The sequence below is a fragment of the Hyaena hyaena genome, unplaced genomic scaffold (genome assembly GCF_003009895.1).
Source record: "Hyaena hyaena isolate Hyena2069 unplaced genomic scaffold, ASM300989v1 scaffold_78, whole genome shotgun sequence".
NCBI classification, from domain to species: Eukaryota; Metazoa; Chordata; class Mammalia; order Carnivora; family Hyaenidae; genus Hyaena; species Hyaena hyaena.
This window is the reverse complement of record NW_024080710.1, coordinates 2,088,707-2,109,219: the sequence shown is the minus strand read 5'-3', so window position 1 is coordinate 2,109,219 and position 20,513 is coordinate 2,088,707. Positions and strand designations below refer to the sequence as shown.

General features: G+C 59.5%; 1 protein-coding gene across 2 annotated transcripts in view; it reads right to left on the bottom strand.

Moving 5' to 3' along the window:
• Positions 1–716: 716 nt before the first annotated feature.
• Positions 717–20,513, bottom strand: part of ARHGAP22 (Rho GTPase activating protein 22) — a 169,327-nt gene continuing 149,530 nt past the window's right edge. For both annotated transcript variants that reach the window (XM_039233763.1, XM_039233764.1), the window contains exons 5-10: positions 13,988–14,195; positions 11,063–11,195; positions 10,116–10,189; positions 9,432–9,553; positions 6,782–7,685; positions 717–2,364 (exon numbers count right to left, since the gene is read on the bottom strand). In XM_039233763.1, the coding sequence (XP_039089694.1) occupies positions 2,136–2,364; positions 6,782–7,685; positions 9,432–9,553; positions 10,116–10,189; positions 11,063–11,195; positions 13,988–14,195 (1,670 nt within the window). In that variant the 3' untranslated portion in view covers positions 717–2,135. The remainder of the gene's footprint in view (positions 2,365–6,781; positions 7,686–9,431; positions 9,554–10,115; positions 10,190–11,062; positions 11,196–13,987; positions 14,196–20,513) is intronic.

The following is a 20,513-nucleotide window of genomic DNA, read 5'->3' as shown; positions in this document are numbered from 1 at the left end:
AAACAGGACAGAACTCCTGAATATTGCCAACTAATGTCAGAGAAAAATTGCAGTTGCAGATCCTAGCCTTGCCAGCAGGTGGCAGATGGGGTTCAGGAGCTGGTTTGGGCCAGCACTTGGCCAGAAGCTGAGCCTTTGCCAGGAAGGATGGCTAAGAGAAGGCAGACAACCTCCCCTTTCATCACGTGAAACCCTTTTTTGTCTTTTCTGCTCTTTTGATAAACTGGTGGCGTTTTTCTCTCCATCAGAATTGATAGAATTCCAGGACTGTGGTGAGGGAACCCATGACCCTAAGAATGCACTGGTGTTCTCACCTATCTTCCAGCCTCAGTTTGTCCTCTGAGCATGGGGCCAATTCCTATCTTGTTGAGGAATCAATCACTTCAGTTTCTTTTCTCTTTCTCCTTGAACAGGGAGGAGACCAATATTTTACCTTCTGGGGAAGCTGGTCACCCGGATCATCTGCTGTAAACGGCCTGAGAGTAGGTACGGGTATTGCTGTTCACTGATCAACCCCCTCCTCAGAGGTCACCAACAGAATTTTTTTTTTAAGTTTATTTATTTTGGGAGAGACAGAGACAGCGTGAGGGGCAGAGAGAGGTTGACAGAGAATCCCAAGCAGTCTCTGCACTATCAGTGCAGAGCCTAACACGGGGCTCAAACCCACGAAACCATGAGGTCATGACCTGAGCCAAAACCAAGAGTCAGATGCTGACCGACTGAGCCACGCAGGCGCCCCATCCCCCCAAGGGAACTTACTACTGATGCTGCTGAGTGCCCTTGGCAGGCCCCTGGCTTCCTGGTTGGTGCGGCCACAGGCAGCCCAGCAAAAGGCCTGGGGTCAGCCTGCCTCCCCACCGTAGGGATTCCCAGCTGACTTGCGCCTGTGCGCTTTCATCTCATGGTATGAAGTGAGCTCTTCTTGGGAGCACCAAGACCCTGGTATTTAAAGCCTCAGTGCAGTAGTTTATACCTGGCTCTAGGGGGATGGGTGGTTGCCCCTGAGGGACGTTTCCAGAGATAGTGGTCATCAACTGGGGCACTGTGGCGTGCAGGGTGGCAGGAGGTGGTATGTAAGGACGCTGTGAGCAGGAGTCAGTGAAGGGTCACGGACACAGCCAGTGCCCCGGAGGCCAGTCCTCTCCTCTGAGAGGCCACTCCTTTGGTGCTCCCTAAGCCCATCTCCAGGAGCTCTGGCCCAGGCCTGCACCGTGTGTGCAGGGAAAAGTTTTCTTGAGGGATCTGCCTTCATGGAGACTTGAGGTCTGAGGATGAGCTGGAGGAGGGGGGACGGGCACAGGAGAGGGATCAGCACCAGCTAGATGGGAGTCTGAAGGGAAACCGGACACAGACTGAGGCTGTGGAGGACAGAGAATGGGCACTTCCCATCACCGTGTCACCTTCAGACACATGCCTTGTGCCCCTGCATGGGCCTGGGGGCAGAAGTGAGGCGTGTGTCGCCCACGCTGGGCTTGGATTCCTAAACTCTGGGCCTGGAACAGAGCTGGGGCCAAGCAAAGGCAAGCAGGTTACAGTGGGAGGCCAGGGAGGGATTCCAGGCCCTGTGGCAGCAGCTCAGAGGCAGAGGGCCTGAGGAAAATCATCCTGCTTTGGGCGCTGGGAGGATGGAGCAACGCACAGATTGTGACTGTGACGACATTGGGTGCTCCCCAGGGAGCTTCCCACCCCACTTCTGAAGCCCAGGGGACACCCCGGGGACCTCCAACCCTGCGAGCAACTTGGTAAGCCCAACCTCCAATCCTGCATGACCATAAAGGAGGAGTCCGGCATCCAGCCTCATGCTAGGAGAGCAGGTTTAATACAGAATGCAAAGTGTTCCCAGCAGGCCGCCCAGCTCCCAGGCGCCATGCTTTGGTGGGTCACCAGACCGTTTCCTCCGACACCTGCCCGGCCCTGCATGGTTGGAGCAGCACCCAGATCCCACATGGGGCTTGGGCTCCCAACAGCCCCCACTGGGGGCGTCGGGGCTCCTCCCTCCAGCTGGTGCTGGAGCTCCTGGCACCAGTGAGGCCCAGGTCCAAGCTGTGGGGCTTCGTGGCTCCTCACGAGGCCACCGGCCGTCTCTGCCCAGGGGTGGGCGAGCACCTCTGCGGAAGGGAACTCCTCCCCCTCCTTCACTTGGGGGCTTTGTCACCTTTTGCCCCCACAGTCAGGCTTCCCAGGGTTGAGAAGAACTCCTCCATTTCCTTCTGCAGCAGCTGGTTCCTCTTCTCCGCGTCTTCCCGGGCCCGCTCTGAGTTCCTCAGCTTTATTTCCAGCATCATGTACTTTTTCTTTTCCTGGTCCAGTTCTTCTTCTAGCTGCAACATTCGTTTCCTCAGGTGGGCACTATCTTCTTCGAGTCTTTAAAATCAAGAAGAAAGACCCTGCTTTAGTCTCTGGCTGCCTGGGTTTCAGCAAACCTGTGCCTGTGTGCACTCCTTCCGAAGGAGCTGGTCAGGCATCTCGGGGAGGGAAGGACACGTGCGGGCTCAGACCAGGCTCTGTGGCAGGCCCCACGGGCCCCGTCAGCTCCTCCCAAGACCCGTGAGCCAACAGGTTGCACCGCCAGGGGACCGCCCCTCTGCCTGTGATCCAGAAATGCTAGCATGAGCATTTGGCCCTGTGGCACTTGAGGCTGGGAGCCTGAGTCCTTACTAAAATTTAAAGTCCACTTAACCCTCCAAGCCAACTGTCCGCTGAGGAATGGACTGCTGGCTGGCAGAAAGCAGGACTGGTCCCCAAATGGAGACAGAAGTAGGAAACCGTCCCCTCGCCTCCGCTCTTCTGGGTGTCCCCTCGTACCCTGGCCTCCCACCAGCTGCCCTGCCTCCCATGGCGACTCACTGGAAACCCCATTTGAGGAGGCCCCTCCATCCCTACTTGTCCTTCACGGCCCAACTCCAATGTCTCCCCCTCAGGGATACTTCTCTGGATCCTCCCCTGGAGGCCACATCAGTGTTGCTTCATGCCACGACAGACCTGCTTATATGGATGTTGACACCTCACAGTACAAAGCACATCCGTCTCTTCAACCAGATGACTACCTCCCATAAGGCCTCCGGGGCATGCTGAGCCCAGCTCCCGAGACCCAAAACACGAGTCTGAGCCTCGGCCTGGCTGCTTATGAGGCATGTGACTGTGAGTAGGACACAAACTACTGCATTCTTTATCTAAAACCACTGTGTCCTGGCGTCTTTTCTGGAAAAATGCCGGGGACACCCTTCCCCCCAGGAGCTGCAATGAACAAAGAAGGCCCCGAGTGCACAGCATAACACCTGTGACACCACGTACATGGAGTAAGAATCCATCCCCGCCCTGTCCAGGACCAGGCCCCGCCTCCATCCTCAGTCAACGAGCACAAAGCGCGATGAATGCAGGAAACCTCCCTGCAGCCCAGCCCCCGACCTGACCTGGGAGCACAGGAAATGCTGTCACACAGGACGCCCACGGCAGGTGGCAGCAGGCCTCCACGGCCCCTCACTGCTCCACCTCTGGCTCCAGCCCCCTCTTTGCTGGTTCCCCCTGCCCACCCTGGTGCTCTCGGACCTGGGCCTCCCATCTTCCTCTCTACGTGGCCCATTGTGTGACCTCATCCAGCCTCCAGACCCGCAGCGTCATCTATGTGCCGACGACCTCTCAGCCTCTATCTCCCTCGACTCCACTCAGAAACCTAGTAAGCACCGCACCTGGCAGGTCCACAGTTGGCTCCTGACCCTTCTTCTCCAAACCACTTCTGCGGCCCTGGTGTCCCACACACTGGACACCCTCTTCCATTTATTCCCCCAAGACAAAAATGTGCCCTGAGTCCGTCCGTTCTTTCACCCCCACATCTGACCAGTTAGTAAGCCTTCCAAGCACGTTCAGAATCTGGCTCTTCTCTCCACCTCCGCTGCTACCCCTTAGGTCCGTGACATCCACATGTCTGGCCTGGAGCCCCACCCACTGCCCTCCACCCAGGTTTCCCCCACTCCACGAGCCCCTCCCCACGGCACTCCCTGGGCTTCTGCATCTGGCCTTCCCTGTCCCAGCAGAGCCTTCCACCCCTCTCTTCCCATGCTCCCCCGCCCTCCACCCTGCTTAGTTCTTTATCTAAACTTCTTTTTTTTTTTTTTTTTTTATTTGTAGGAGAGAGAGAGAGACACAGCACGAGCAGGGGAGGGTCAGAGAGAGGGAGTCACAGATAGAAACAGGCTCCAGGCTCTGAGCTGGCAGTCAGCACAGAGCCCGACGCGGGGCCCAAACCCACGAACCGCGAGATCATGACCCAAGCGAAAGTCGGACGCTTAACCGACCAAGCCACCCAGGCGCCCCTCTTTATCTAAACTTCTAACATACCATAGGTTAAAAAAAAATTTTTTTTTAATGCTAATTTTTTTTTTTTTTTTTTTTTGAGAGAGAGAGAGAAACAGCGCATGAGCAGAGGAGGGGCAGTGAGAGGGGGAGATACAAAATCTGAAGCAGGCTCTAGGCTCTGAGCTGTCAGCCCGATGTGGGGCTCGAACTCACAAACCGCAAGATCATGACCTGAGCCAGAGTCGGATGTTTAACTGACTGAGCTACCCAGGTGCCCCTAACATACCATAGATTTTTAAAATCTATCTTATTCATGGTTTCTCCCCCTCGCCCCCATCACACACACAACCAAATAAAAATAAGGACAGCAGGGGCGCCTGGGTGGCTTAGTCGGTTAAGCGTCCGACTTTCGCTTGGGTCATGATCTCGCGGTTCGTGGGTTCGAGCCCCGCGTCGGGCTCTGTGCTACTGCCAGCTCAGAGCCTGGAGCCTGTTTCAGTCTGTGACTCCCTCTCTCTCTGACCCTCCCCTGCTCACGCTGTCTCTCTCTCTCTCCTAGAAATAAATAAAAATATTAAAAATAAATAAATAAGGACAGCAGTTTTGATCAGTTTTGGTCTTGGCTCTGTCCCCAGCATCCAGTACAGTGTCTGCTCCTCACAGCCACTCAATGCATTCTCTTTTGCGAATGTAAGAATTGGCTCAGGAGGGGCTCTGAGTCCTGGGAAGCAGGGCCAAAAGCTGGTTTCCCCCAACTCCCCAGACCAGACCCAGTGCAAACTCCATGCGTGCAGATGTATTCCCCAAAGACCCTTTGGATGGGGCTCTATTCTCTCCCGTGCTCAGAGAGTTCCTCCTCTCCATAGCCACCCCTCTGCCCAGCGTGACAGCACGGACCACCCTGCTAGTGAGGGCACTACGAAGGCTGCTGCTGTCCCCTTGCTTATGAGAGCCCCCAACCCACCAAGCAGGAGAAAACGTGAGCAGTGGAAGCTTCCTGAGCACTGTGGATGCACCAGGCCTTGTGCTGAGGACTCCCATCCACTGTGGCCCTTAATCCTCGTGCCAAATGGGTGAGGTCACCGAGCCCAGAGAGCCTGCCAGCCAGACATTCGGCCAATACACACTGGGGTCAGACAGTCCTCCTGGGGTGCTTGGCCAGTACCCAGCGGGCAGGCACTCGGCCAGGCAGTGTCACCCAGAGCCTCCACGAAACACAGCACCGTCCCCCTGACAAACCAAGCTTCTGAGAAGGTAAAAGAACTAGAAGCTCAAGGTGGCTCCACAAACAGCGGAGGAAGCGAAAGGTTGATTCTGACGCCCCCTGAGCCTGTCCTCACGCTCGCCATGTATGCCGTAGTTTCTGGCTGTGAGCTCATCTTCAGCTGCACCTTCCTCTCTATCTGCAGGGCGCCCGGCTCTTCCTCTGCCTGGTAAACCCCAGCCCGGCGCTCACATTTCTGGGCTATCTCCCGCAGTTGCACGCCTCACAGTTCTACTCATGCTGTGTCCTCCTTGCTCAGCTCAGTGCTATTAGGCCTTCAACTCCTAGCTCAGACGTCGCCTGCTGTGACCCTCCCTGACCTCCTGCGGGACAGAAGGGCCAAACGCTGCCACTCCAGCTCCCTGCAGAGATCCCAGGCTCAGAGTCCTAAGCAGGAGTCCCTTTCCCACCCCCACGGTCTCCGATGGAGAAAGGAAGACCTCAGAACACACTGACACCTTCTGCTAGTGGCCGGGGCCTGATTCATAGGTCAGACAGCTGGGGCAAGGGGCTACCAGCCCTGCTCAACTGGTAGAAGCACTGTCCACGCAGGCTCTGCCAGTGACCTTGGTTGGAGAACCTGGCACCTCAGAACCGGAAAAAGCCCTCCTCACAGGGAAGCTGAAGGATCAAACTAGGACCATCAATGAAGAAACCTGCAAGTCCCAGAATGTGGCACGAGGCATCCTCCTGTGACCAGGGCGGGTGGGTAGGAGGGCACGGCTTAGCGCCGCCCGCTCCCTCCTCACAGAAACTTGGCTTATAGTCCTGGAAGGAGTTTCCGTATCAGCCCCAACCGGGTCAGCCGGCCAGGCTAGCTGGCCCAGGGTCTGCATCACACAGGGGCACTTCCTTGGGCCCTCGCACACACCTCAGGGGGCCCACCTCCTCACTGAGGGCCACAGAGGGACCCCCATGCTGAACCCCTCCATTAAAGGTGCTCTGGGCAGCTAAGGCTGAGATTGCGACTCACTCGTTCATCCCGCAGGCATTTATGGAGCTCGGACTGCATACCAGGCCCCAGAGCTCCCCCAGACATAGGACCCCCACCCCTCCATTCCCAGCCCTGCCCTGGGGGCATTCTCCCAGCAAGGTGGCTTCCAGGGGCTGGAGGCTTGCTTTCTGAGCCCGAGGCCGTGACCAGAGGCTGACCGCCCAGGGCCACTGCACTCTGCTCCCAGGGGTGCCGGCCTCACTCACCCAGCGGCTGCAGCCCTTTACCTTTTCATACTCATCTCGTACTCAGTCCTCTGCCGGCACAGCTCCGCCCTGAGCTCTGTGACCAGGCCCTGGAGAGCCTCGGAGCAGCGGGCATAGTCCTGGGTGGGGCTGCCTGGGTCACTGGGCTCGCTGCTGCTGATGCAGGTGCCCACCTCGTCCAGGCCGCGGGCCAGGTCCGGGGATCTGCGGTCGTCGCTGCTGCTGGGGAAAGGGGACGGCTCCGGGCCCCCCTCGGTGGGCAGGGAGCTGCAGGCGGACGAGTCGCTGGCCCGGCAGGCTGTGCAGCTGCTGACAGAGGCCCTGGCCGATGCCTCGCAAGAGGAGGCCCCCGACCACGCCGTGCTGGCCACACTGGGAGTGCTGGGAAAGAGGCCGCTGGGGGGGGGCACGTTGTCATAGGTGGAGAGTCTCTGCGCAGAGCCCGAGTCCTTGAGCCGCTCTCCCGAGGAGGCCCGGCGGTGGCCACGCAGGGAGGACAGCCCGTTCATGAGCCAGTTCCCTCCGGAGGAGATGATGGGCACCTCCAGGGAGGAGCTGCCCACCTTTGGGCTCCCCGACCGGGACCCCGGCTGCCAGAAGGAAGACTTCCAGTTGGGCAGAGTCTGCACCTTCTTCCCAGGGCTGGCGGCGGCTGGGCCACCTCGGCCCCCCGGACCCATGGGGGAGGTCCTAGACAGCGCCGCCACGGTGGCCCCGTCCAGAGAAGAGGTCCTGTGTGACGGCAGGCCGAGGGGGCCGGGGCTGCTGGGCTCCGGCTGGTCCCCTGGGACCTCCTCGGAGCCCCACCCCACTGTGCACGGTGGGCCCCCACGCAGGGAGGCTGGCCCTTCCTCGGCCCTCGCGGTGAAGAGTTGGCTGTGTTTGCGGATCAGGACCGTCATCAGGTGCTGGACCAGGGATGTGCCTGCAGGAAGAGGGAGTGAGAAAGCCTGGCACATCTCCAGACCAGATGTGCCGCAGGGTGTCTGCAGTCCAGAGCCAGGCCGCGCCTCCAGAGAGGGTTCAGCAAGAGCCAGCCATCTGCCCCACCCCCCCAAAGGCAAGGACAGCCACCAAACCCTCCAAATCTAGCACCAACAGAAGGACCCACCCACGAATCCCCTTCCTTGGATACAGAGGGGGCACCGCGCCTCCAGCCCATGGCATGTTGGGGAAGCAGCAGGCACGATGCCCGCTGAGGATGCAGGGCGCGCCAGGGGCAGGTTGGCCCCAGAAACCAGGACCTTGACATCACAGCCTCCTAGGGTGTCCCATGTCACTGCCCTGTGCGGCTGATGATGGCTGTGCCTGACCGTCCACACACTGGGGGGGATCTGGGACAGGGACAGAATGTCTTACAGGTGCATGTGGGCACACACGCATACAGTCCCACACACTGATGGTCATTAACACATAATTCCATACATACACGTATAGGTGTTTGCAGCCCCCAACACACACAACCCACCCCCTCACACCACACACACAGTCACATACGCAATACCTCTTCTCCAGGCCACGGCCCCTGGGATGCAGCCTGTGGAGCCTGTATTCCTCAGCCCGGGGGGTTAGGGGGCCGGGACAAAAGGGGCAGTACGATGGGGCCGTGGTACCTATCCGTTTGCCTCGTTCCCTCCTGTCACCCTCCACTAAACAAAGACCAGAGACTGGGAAGGTTTCCAGGTGATACGGAAGGAGGGGTGCTTGGGCGGACACTCCCACTAGAGGCAACTAAGAATCCCGGAGAAAATAAAGGAATTCTTAGGCCAGAAAACTGGGGGAAGCAGGAACTCTGTGTTTGCTGTTGGCCGTTTGTTCAACCTGGCAGGCTGAGAAACGGGGAGCCTGGGGTGAGAGACGGAGCTAGACAGGCCAGAGGGGATCTGAGGAAGGGCGCCACACCAGGAGTCATGACCTTGGCTTGGTGGAGGACAGAGAGCTCCAGATAGGGCTGCTCAACAAGGAACAGCAACTCTGCCCTCTGCTCGCCTGGTGCCCTGTGTGAGACCCGGCCGGCCCCGGCACACCTCAGCCCAGCCTGGCTGTGGGTCTCCTGTCTGCGAGAAGGCCTCCCTCACTAGCCCCTCTGAAATGGTCTTCCAGGGGCCCTCTGAGCCTGGGCTCTGTTTCTGGGCCAGCCCGTACCTGTGCCCTTTGGTAAATCTGGCTAACAGGCAGTCACCTTGCCTCTCTTGACCTTGGTTTACTCATCTGTAAAATGGGTGTAGTAACCACACATGAGCCGCTTGTGAAGATTAAAACGAAGGGATATGAATAAGGCACTTAGTAGAGGTCCTTGCATATTGAAAGCAGCTACTATTGTTACTTTTCGTATTTATTCCCCAAGGGATGGCTCTAACATCCAGGAGCCTGTGACAACTAGTTGATAAAAAATTACTTAAGGAAAGTAAAAACATCTATGTATATTCAAGGGCAAGGGCGCTGACTTCTTCCATTCCCCTCCCCCCACCACCCCCCGCCCCTCCTGTCTTTCTAATTGCACCTGGTGACCCCACCCACAGGGCAAAGTTCCTTTTCCTTTTATAGCTGGATCCCATGGGGTCAGAGGGTCTAGAGGCGCCTGCCAGTTCCCGGGGAATGAAGCCCCCTCCCATGGGCCCGGCCAAGGCAGGGCAGCACCCAGCAGCGCCATGCACGCCTCCATGATTACCTTCCATGATGGTTACCGGGTCTTCCAGCTGCGGCCGAAGTATGTTAGGTCCGAAAACAGTTGCCAGGTTCTGGACACTCATCTTGTTAACATTTGAGTGGGACTGAACTTCGTCTAGAAACCTGTACGGTAAGGAAGAGGCAGTTGGCAGAAAAGCAAAACCCGATGCGAGATCTGCTGGGAGCTGCCCCGTTCCCATGCCCTGCCACGTCCATGCGTCTCCACGGCTGCTGGGCATCCCCAGCTGTCCCTGCCAAGCTCAGAGGGGGGCAGAGCTTCCCCCTCGGAGGGGTTTGGGAGGGACGCCTCTCCCGCCTGGCGTGGGGGCGGATGCCCAGGAAGGCCCAGACCCTCAGGCATGGGGCTAGGTGAGGGCCACCCTGCATGCCCTCTCTAGGCACCTGGGCCCAGGTCGTGCTCAGGAGGCAGACCCCTGGGGGAGAGGATGGCGAGAGGCCCCCAGAGAAGGCTGAGGGGACAGAGGGTGTGCCCCCTCACTGGGGAGTATTTGCCACCACCTGCTCCCCTGGGACTGTGAGCTCCATGTGCACGGGGGCTATGTTTCTGTGGCCCTCACTGCCTCCATCAGGGCTGGTGGGAGAAGGTACCCAGCCCCCTCTGGGAAGGGCACGGAGCCGCAGCTGGAGCGCAGGGAAAGGAAGCTCCCTGCCCCTACTCACTTACTTGCAGATATATCTGAGCAGGTTGTAATTGGCCAGGGGAAGGCTGCTCACTTGTTTAGCCAACTCCAGCGTCCCCTTGGGATTGAAAAGAGAAAAACGACACTTTAAAAGGCCGGCAGTGAGACCCCAGACCCTTCTGCTCGAGGGAGAGAGGGCTGGGGAAAGAGGAAGAGGGTGAGCTGGGAGTCGGGGCAGAAACCAGAGTCCAGACCCCCAGCCAAGGCCCACGCAGCCGGGCCCCAGGTGACCAGAAGGCACTACCACCTCCGTCTCCCTCTGCGGAGCGGTGGGCCAGGCTCGTGACCTTTTGAAGGTTAATGCCTCTGCAGGGCCAAAGAGGAATGTGAGGGCCGGGGCGCAGCACACTCACGGAGGCACAAGCATTTGCCAGATAAAGGCTCCTCATCTCCCTCAGGGCCACAGGGGGCAAATAAAGTCCTTCCCCAGCTCACGCACAGTGCAGGAGAGGGTGGGGGTGGGCGTGGGAGCCCTCCATCCTGGAAGCAGACTCAAATTCTTCGGGGGGGAAGCAGAATATACATAGATGAAAGGTCTGGTGGTTTCTGAACCCTGTGGCTGGTCTGGGTGCCCTGAGGTGGAGGTGGAGGGGTGCAGGAATCCCCACTGGCTGGGGGCCCAGGACCATGACTGGAGCCCGGTCTGCTTTCCGAGGTACCTGCCCATCCCAGAGACTGAGGCCTGCACGCAGAGAGGACCCTATACAAGACAGGATGCTCCAGGCATGCTCCATCCAGAGCACCCTCCCACACCCAGAGCAAGGTGCTCCAGGCCCCCCTTCACAGAGTGGCAGGTTCAAGCCCCCACCCCCCCATCCTACAGAGTGGTCTGTAGGCCAGGATCTATGTGCCACGGAAGTCACTACAAGTCAGAGTTTGCCCAACTGCCGGCAGGCCCACCTCCCAGGATGGGTCCCCAGGAGCCACTAACCTCCCCCTCGTCCTTGGTGAGCAGCTGGGCACAGCTGAGGAAGTCCTCGTACCTGGCGAAGGGGACCACAGGCTCAGGGAGCTCCCGCAGGTACAGCTTCAACAGGGAGGCCACCGTGTGCACGTCTGTTGTGCTGTGGGCAGGGGGACACGCGTGAGGCCCGGAACACCAGGAAACCCCAGAAGTGGCCAGCACCTTGAGCCACGCCGCCAGGGGTAGCCTCTGCTCTCACGTCATGCGTGTGCTTGTGTGTGTACGCTGTTAGCCAGGGAACTGGCGGGAGTGAAGGTCCCCTTCACAGCCTGGTGGCTGCCCCCAGGCTCCTCTCTGCAGGGCAACTCAGAGCTGCTCTGCTCTCAGTAGGGGGTGGGTGAGGGGTGGGTGATGGGGCTCCCATGCTGGCCCACGGATGGAATGGGAGGGGCCATGTCAAGGGAACATACCATGCAGGCCTGCTGAGCTCCTAGAAAGAGCAGATCTCTCGGCACAGGCCACCAGGGGCCGGGCAGGGGTCAGGCCCTCTCCTCCAGCCTCTGAGTTCCGAATTCACATTACAGACGCCGGGGCTTGTGTGTTCATCACCCCGGTGCCCTGTGTGTCCACTCCCAGCTTGCCACTGCCCAGGCTGCGGTGCCTCCAGTGGAGGACAGTGACCCCGGGCCTGCTGGCCTCTGGGCTCATTCCTCGGGTTGCGGTCTTGGCACCTCTAAGCTTGCCTTCCTGGATGGGCCTGGGCCTTAGGTATTTCATCTGTATTTCTAGGGCCCTGGATTTAAACCCTGAACCTGCATCTCTCTCACAGCAGGCGCTCAGGGAAGATGAGCCAGGGGCCAGGAGGTGGCTGTGTGTCACTAAGGTGCCACCTGGCCCTGGCTGGCCATGGCTGGGCTTGCAGAGTCCCTTCTGGCTACAGCATTTGGGATTCTATGACCCCATATATACCTCAGGCTCATAGCTAGGGCCCCTCTCTGCCTCAGGCCTGGTGGCTCTTAGTCTGGCCTGGCTAAGGGGACCTCAGTCCCTGGACCCAGAATGCTGCTGTCCAGGTTTTCCACTACCTTCTCCCAGGCCACTTTACCTCCTTTGCCAACACCCCCCACTTTCTGGGTGCTCACAGCCCCAGTGGGTGCCCAGACTTGAGCCCGGTGCCCTCCCTGTCCCCTGGAGCCCTGTGGGATCAGTGCGGGCCATCACAGGAGCTAGAGCTAATGCGGGGTGGGGTGGGGGGAGGAGGAAGCAGGGAGGATCTGCAAGCTTGCCCTTGGTGAAGACCTGGGCAACATAAGCACAGAAGTATGGCCAAGGCCCATCTGCGGTATCTCCCATCAGTGGGGGAGGTGACAGCTCTTCTGTCCCAGGCAAGTGGACTGAGAGCAGCCCTTCCACTCTGCAGGCCTCTCTGGCTGGAGCCCCATCCAGGCTCCCCCTCCATGCCCTCCGCTTACAGTGCTCCCGGGCCTGGGAGGCCTGCCCCCACCCCGGCCAGTGCGGCAGCCCCAGTTCACGGCCCCATGCCCCACAGGTCCCTGCAGCTATTCTGTCCAGGTCCTCTGCCCCGCCCTGGTCTAGGGAGCCTGTCCTGGCACCCTGACCCCCTCACCTGCTTACCTCTCTGCCTAGAAACACACTTCCTCACCCTCTCCTTCCTTCCCCACTCACCGCAGAGCCTTTCCCTTTAACAGAGGCTCAGGGCTTCTTCTTGGTACTTCTTCCTTGAACGCCCCTCACCACCCTCCCCTCCTACGCACGCCTGCCCTGAATCCAGGCTCCCTTCCCCAGAACCCAAGGAGACTGTTCTACAGCCCACAGGCCTGCGGGTGCCACCAGCCTCTGCGACCCTCTAGGGCAGTGCCCCCTGTCCAGCTCTGTCCCCGAGGATCGGGCTCTGAGCGTGCAGTAAGGGGGCTGGGCACTTAGGCAGGGAGGGCTGCCCTGGGGTCCCAATCAGCTTCTCCCCTTAGTGTAGGTGTGACCTGGAGAGAGAACCTAAGAGCCCTCAAGAGAACACCTCGAGCCCTGGACAGCTCTTCTTTCCAGCGGGCGGAGCTCCCCTGGGATCAGTCCCAGGCTCCACAGCCCCAGAAGGGAACTGACTAACTTGCCCAGCTGTGCTGATGGGTCTGAGCAGAAGCCAGAGGCACCAAGGGTGCTCTGCCCTGAGAGAAGGGCTGGGAAGGCCAAGGTTGCGGGCAGAATCCCATGGCCTTATCCTGGGGCAGAGGCGGGCCTTGACTGTCAGGGCAGATCTGAGAACAAAGGGCAGCTCCCCAGAGGCCAAGTTTGGCTTGATGCAGAAACAACTTTCTCTGAAAACCGCTCCATAATGGGTGGGGTCCTGTCAGGGAGAAGAAGTCTCCAAGTAGCCCCACCTCCCAGGTCACACTTGGGCTCTTAAGTGAGGTTGACTCTAGCCACAAAGCGCAGGCCTGGAACTGGCAAGCCCCAGGATGGGTCAGGATGGGCACTGGCACAGGGAAGGCGGAGGAGACTGGCTCTCCACCCCTGATACCTGACACCACGTGGGGCTGCTGCACTGCCATCTGGGGCCTGGGGCTGGGTCACCCCAGGGCTGCGGAGCTGACAGGGAGGCCCAGCAGCAGGGCTGGAGTCCCAAAGGGAGCCAGCAGAGGCTTCTCCCCTGCCCGGGCTGGGTTTCCATGCATCCACAGTGAAAACAGCCTGCATAGACGTGAGCAGGCCCCGTCTATGGGGGACCCATCCCTGAGAGGAGGCCCAGAGGGCGGCTGCAGAGACTCTGTGCCCAGTGCTCTGCCCATGGGGGTAGTGGGGGGAGGAGGCACTCACTGAGCACATGGGCCCCTGTGGGGAGCCATGCCACCCAGCACCCTGCTGCCAAGGCCCCCCGGGTGCCAGCCGCCTTTGCCCACCGGAGCCCGTGTCCTGCGCCCCTCTCCCTCCGCTCACCTGTCAAACAGCGGCTTCTCCCCACAGTCGAAGGAATCCTGCAGGTCCCTCACCAGGTTGGCCTGGCCCGGCATGCGGAAGAGCCCCTCCTCGCTGAGGCCACGCTCCCGGATGAAGTCCACGCACTGCTCCACCAGCAGGGGGGCCAGGCGGGGGCCATACTTCCGCTCGTGGTGAACCGTGTCCTCCAGGCGCTGCCCAAAGATTCCTGGGCACAGAGAGGAGGCGGTCACACCCTCGGCTATCCAGCTCGGTGGGGGGAAGGGCGCTTGGGAGGATGGGGCGCAGGGTTGCTGTCAGGCCCCAAAGTGGCTGTCTCCTGAGGGAGCAAATGAGAATCTGGGGAGGCACACACTAGGCAGCCGGACCCTGGGCCACCTGGGACAGGGAGCGGGAGGGCACAGTGCGCAGGGGGCCTGTCCAGTGCTATGGAATTTGTCTAACTAAGCCTGAGGAACCTTTGTTTTTTTTCTTTTTAAATGTTTTTTTTTTTTTTTTTAATTTATTTCTGAGGAAGAGCATGCGCGAGTGAGCAGGGGAGGGTCAGAGAGAGAAAGGGAGACACAGAATCTGAGACAGGCTCCAGGCTCTGAGCTGTCAGCACAGAGCCCAACGTGGGGCTCGAACCCACGAACCGTGAGATCATGACCTGAGCTGAAGTCAGACGCTTAACTGACTGAGCCACCCAGGCACTCTGAAGCCTGAGGAACCTTATTAAGGGTTCCTCAGACCCTGTGCGGAACCGGACAGCAAGAATAGACGAGGCACAGCTCACACAACAAGACAGAGGACACACTCATAGGAGAACGTTATGATTCAGCATCCCTGGTCATCAGGGAAATGCAAGTCAAACCCCAGTGAGACACCACCTCACACCCATCAGGATGGCTGCTATCAAAAAGCCCAGAGAACAGCCAAGCGTTGGTGAGGATGTGGGGAAACCGGAAGACGGCTTGTGCACTGTTGGCAGGAACGTAAATCAGTGCAGTCAGTCGCTGTGGAAAACAGGTGCCTTAAAAAACGTACAACGGAATTACCATACGACCCAGCAACTCGGCTTCTGGAACCTGCAGGGGGAACTGCCCACTAGCAGAGGATCCCTGAAAGGGGTTGGGGGGGGGGGGCTGGCCTGGCACTGCACCCTCAGTGCCTGCCTCCTGCCTCCCTCCCTGCTCACACACACTTCCCCTCTTGTCAGCCTCACCCACTCCTCGAGCGTCCCCACTCGTCTGCTTTGCTGCTGCCTGGCCCGTGCGCGGACCCCCACCTGGAGGTCTCTTTCCTCTTCGGTCTGTGCAAGTTTCCCATGAGCCCTGGGGAACAGCGCAGATGTCCCTGCCTATGGCAGCTGGGCATAACCACAGAGCTCTCGCTCTTTCTCTCCCTGCGCTCTATCACAGATGCGTGAAGACACTTGCCGCTCTGCAGCCCCGAGCTCGTGCTGGACCGGGGGTAGAGGACAAGGAGCGCTGAGGGAAGGAGGGCGAGCGATCCAGATTCACGCACTCGGCTCCGCACCCTGGGCTCACAGGTGACTGAAGGCCACAGTCAGGGACACTGAGGAGAATTCTAAAACTCCCTCCAGAGATCCACAAAGCTGGGGTAATCCCATCCAGCCTCCTCTGGGCTCTAGCCCTTCCTGCTCTCCCATTTTCTATCCTGAGGCCATGTGCCATCCTTCTGTCTGTCCGTCTGTCCATCCACCCTGCTGTCACTCCCGCATTTGTGCCTCACCCTGTTCTAGGCAGAGGACAGCCTCAGTGCTGCCCCGAGGGCTGTAAAGACATAAATCCTACCAGGGCCCACTCAGCTGGGCCCCCTTGCTGCCTCCCACCCCCGCACCCCTTCCTCAAGATAAAGTGCAATTTGGCAGGCGAGGCTCTGCCCCCACCTCCCTCTGGGGTGCAGGCAGGGGCCAGCCCCGCTGTCCGTGCAGCAGCCCCAACTCTGACCGCCCCGGCCCAACCTCAACACACCCATGGCCTCCCTGTGAGGCCTTCTCCCCACTCACCCCAGCCTCCTAAACAGGGCTGGGAGAGCCAGGAAAGAGAAGTCCACAGGGCCCCAGGTGCTTCCAAACAGGCGATTTGGGGAAGGAGGTGACGCTGAAACTGGGGTGTAAGAATGAGCAGGAGAGAGCCTGCTGGGTGGGGGTCTGACACGGATCACAGGGCTTAGAGGCCCTCTGAGGGCTGAGCCTGGTGACAGCTCTGGGCTAGGGGTGGGGCTGGAGACACGGGCAGCAGGTGGTGGTCAAGACTGTAGGCCGTAAAGACAAAGATGCTGAGCCTGAAAGTGCACAGGTCTGGGTGTCCATCCCAGCTAAGCTACTGAGGAGAGACATGGCCTCCTTTCCTGGGCCTCGGTTTTTCCATCTATAAAATGGGATAATGGTACTGTTTTTTAAGGGGTTGCCCTGAGGGCCCTGCCCGAGGCCAGGGGCCGTGAGGCACCACCAGGCCAGGGACTGACCCCACATTCCCAGCAGGGCTGCGTGGAGCCTTGCATGAGACTTTGTGCAGGATTTAGGTGCAAGCTGTCCCCTCATCGCCTTCTAAAGAAAGAAGTTTTGTGGAGCGCCAGGGAAAGCTCACTCCAGTCCAGCCTCCTAGGGTTTCCTTCCCAGCTGTCCCCCTGCTGGGAGCAACCTGCCCTCAGGCTCCGGGGCCTGGCCTCCTTCACTCCCCTTGCCCGGGGAGCGGGCAGAGCCTGGCGACTCGCAACAGCCACACTGCACTCCCTCAGCCCTCCTGGCACAGCTCGGAGGGGAAGACTTGCCAAGAACCAGTTCCAGTAGGTTTGTCAGATCCCTGGAAACCCAGCCAGCGTGCGGGTTCCTCGAGGCCCCAGCCCACGCTCTTCACAAAGTACCGGCTTTGCCACCAGAGAGGAAACTGGCAGAGGCTGCGTCTCCGTTTCCTCTTGATGAACCTGTCAGAGGGCTCAGAGCAGGGCCGAGCCTCCCGCCCTGCCCGGTCTCCCCGGCAGACCCTAGCCCTTGATCCCCTCTCCCCAGATCCCCCTGCCGCAGCAGAAGTCACAGGCCACGGACCCAGCAGTCAGCCGGCTCAGATCCCTGTCTTGGATGACCTTGGGCACAGTCCTCAGTCTCCCTGCCGCTTCGGGGGGGGGGGGGGTTTGTGAGCAGCCATGGGAGAGCTTCCCACGGCAGGTGCTTGGTCAATGTGGCCTCTTGACCCCGGAGGGCCGGCCTAGGGCCCCGGGCTCTGTCAGCTGGAAGGGGCCTGGTTTTCCCTCTCTGGAGCGGATTCCTGAGAGGAGACCTCGGGCCCGCTCTGGCTCCTCTAGGGCTCTCTCTAATTGGGGGGTGGCGGGACCCGGAGTGGGGACTAGGCCGCAATCAGGGAAGAGACACAAAGAAAAACGTCCTTAAATTCTCTCCGGAGGTTCAGACTTGGGGAAGCCCCTCCTGCTCTCAGCTCCCCTCCCCAGGTTTGTCAACCCACCCTTCATCGCTGAGCGCGCCCAGGTGCATGGCCCGCTCTAGGGGCTGGACAGTTCAGAGCTGCCCTGGGGGCTGAAACCAACAGGCTGGGCCGTGGCCAGGCCTCCCCAACCAACAGGGTGACATCAGCGCAGGAGAGAGAACGGCAGCAAGAGGCACACACCATCTAGCCGGGGGTCCTGACCAGGGCGAGCCAGCCCTGGGGCAGAAGATCCCTACCCTCCCGGTGGTAGCCAGGCCGGCACAGTGGCCTTCCTGAGGTCCGGGAGTGGGGGTGGGGGGCAAATGTGGGGCGAGCACTGTTCTTGGAGTCGGGGGCCCAGGGTTCCCATCAGGTTCGGTCCCCTCAGTAGTGGCGGGGGGAGGGGGTGACCCTTTGCGAGTCCCCACTGGGGGCCTCGAGCCAAGAACACGCGCGCCCCCTGCTCCCCCAGCCTGGCACCTCACTGCGCGGCGGGCACCCCAACCCACGCGCGCTCCCGGCCGCGCCCCGCGAGACGCATGCGCGGCACCCTCCTCACCCCGCCGCGCGGGGTCCCGACGCCGCCGCTTCCCCCGCACCCGGTCCCCGCGCTACCTGGGGCCGCGGGCGCGCAGCAGGCGGGCAGGCGGCAGGGCGGCCGCGGGCAGGCGCAGCACCGGGAGAAGGGCCGCGAGGCCGGCATCAGGCCCATGGCGCGCCCGGTGCGGAGGCACGGCGGGGCAGGAATGCCCGGCACGCGCGCGCAGGTAGCGTCTTGCCCGCCGCCGCCGCCGCAGCCCCGGGCCCGGACCCTGGAGGGAGGGAGGAGGGCCCGCACTCGCGAGTTCTGAAAGGCCACGCCTGAAGTCGGCCCGGGAAAAGCTCCGGGTTCAGACGTCTCACCCCCTTTTCCCGAACGCTCCAGGGTACTAGGCTCCGGCGGAATGAATGCCAGCAGCTCCCAGCGACGGTCCCTGCCAACTGCCAATGGGGGGGACGAGGACTGGCTCTAGGAGCTCCCGCTCCCCGCAGGCTGCTGTGTTCCAGGTGGCGCAGTGGAAGCCCAGGAAGGCCAGGTAACTGTCTGGGTCACCCCGATGGGGGGTGGGGAAAGAGGGGTGGTTACAAGCTCGGATCTAACTCTGGGCTCCTGGCTTCAGAGCTGCTGCTTCGGACTTAAACTAAGGTGTCTTGTGCAGCCCTGAGAAGTGAGCATTAATGTCCCCATTCTAGAGACGTGGCAGCTAAGGCCTAGAGAGCTTAAAGAATTTTCCCAAGGTCACACAGCTAGTAAGTGACAGACCTTCCATCCAGACTTAAATTACCTTTCTGCAAAGGTTCTTTCCAGGGCGGGATTCTGTCCCAGTGAAGTGAGCCCACAATCCCATACTTCCGAAGTCTGAAGACTAGGATGGATAGCCAGCCTCGGCAGGTGCAAAGCAAAGCAAAGCTGGGGGCTTGGCAGCACCAGGCGAGAAGAATAGAGACCCTCGGGGGTCTGTGGGCAAAATTCTGTAAGGGAGGGGCTTCTGGGAGCCCTAGGGCTGGAATGGGGGGGCTCATCTGAAGCCTGAGTGTGCGGTGCATGGCCACTCTTCTAAATGCTTTACTAAGCAAGGGGGACCAGGACAAGGCAAATGAGGGACTCACCACCTGTGCAAACCCTAAGGTGTCAGAAACTTCAATGAGCAGGATAAACATTTTACTGCAGTGTTTTCACAAATGCAAGTTAATGCAAAAATAAAATCCATGATGAATAAATTATCAAAATTTTAAGTAAGGACAGGCTGCAATCCTGCTTTTGGCACAGACCCTGTGAGTGCCGCCTCCTAATCGCACAGAGCCTGTCTTCATTTGAAATCTTGAGATTTACCATGGACGTGGTAGGCAAAATAATGACCCCTCCCCCAAAAATGTCCACATCCTAACCCCTGGGACCGGTGACTGTGTTACCTCACCTAATAAAAGGGACTTTGCAGACAGAATTAAATTAAGGATGGAGAGATTATACTGGATTATCCAGGGAGGCTTTCTAAAAGGGAGGCCTAGGGAAGGCTGACTGCAGAAGAGGTAATGATGTAAGGAGGAAAGCAGAAGAGAAGAGGCCACAACCACGGCATGTGGGCAGCGTCTAGTAGGGGAACAGGCGAGGCACGGGGTTTCCCAAGAGCCCTCAGAAGGAGCAGGTCCTGCCAGCACCTTGATTTTGCTAAGACTCAGTTCTGACTTCTGACCTCCACAATTATGACAGGATAAATTTGTGGTGTTTTGAGCCACTAAGTGTGTGGCAGTTTGTTACAGCAGCAATAAGAAACTAACACAAGGGACTTTCTGCATTAATTTCCATTATAAACATCACAATAACATGTTCATCTTGATTACTGAGGCTTTTGGTGCCCCCTTAAATTCTGTGCTGCAAGCCACTGGGGCTCCCTAGTCCTGGCCCTGATACTAGTATGGGGCTGACATCTTCCTCAGCCCTGGGTTGGGGGCAGGGGCCCAGGGTTCTCCCTTCCCAGAGTTCAAGTACACAAGAAGGGAGGAAGGGCATTTCATGATGCCGGTGAGGGCCACAAGCCAAGGAATGCCCTGCCCTAAACCTGTCAGAAAAGCCTAGGGCTCCCACGACCCAGGGACCCTCTAGGTCTGAGCAGCATGTGCACCATAAAGAGAAGGACCCAAAGGCTCGGTTAGAGTCACCTGCTCTGGGGGTGGGTGGATCCTCCCAGTGGCCATGCGGACTCTGCTGCCAACTTGCTTTCTCGTCCTGAGCTTCCTACCTGTGTGGTTAGACCCGCCGGTCTCTGGGGACTCCCTTCCACTCCCACACAGCTTCCCCAGACAGACGGAAGTCTGTAGGTGCCCTCCATTTAGAAGGCTCTGGACTCTGATGGGCACTAGGTTATGCCCCAGCCAGGATGACACTCAACCCATATTGGAGGGGTCATTTTTAGCCATGGAGCCTGTTAGGGCTGGGTGTTCAGAGACAGCCTTAAAACTGTCCCCTTGGGGTGGTACCTGGGTGGCTCAGTTGGTTGAGAGTCCAACTTCGGGTCAGGTCATGATCTCGCAGTTCGTAAGTTCGAGCCCCGCATTCG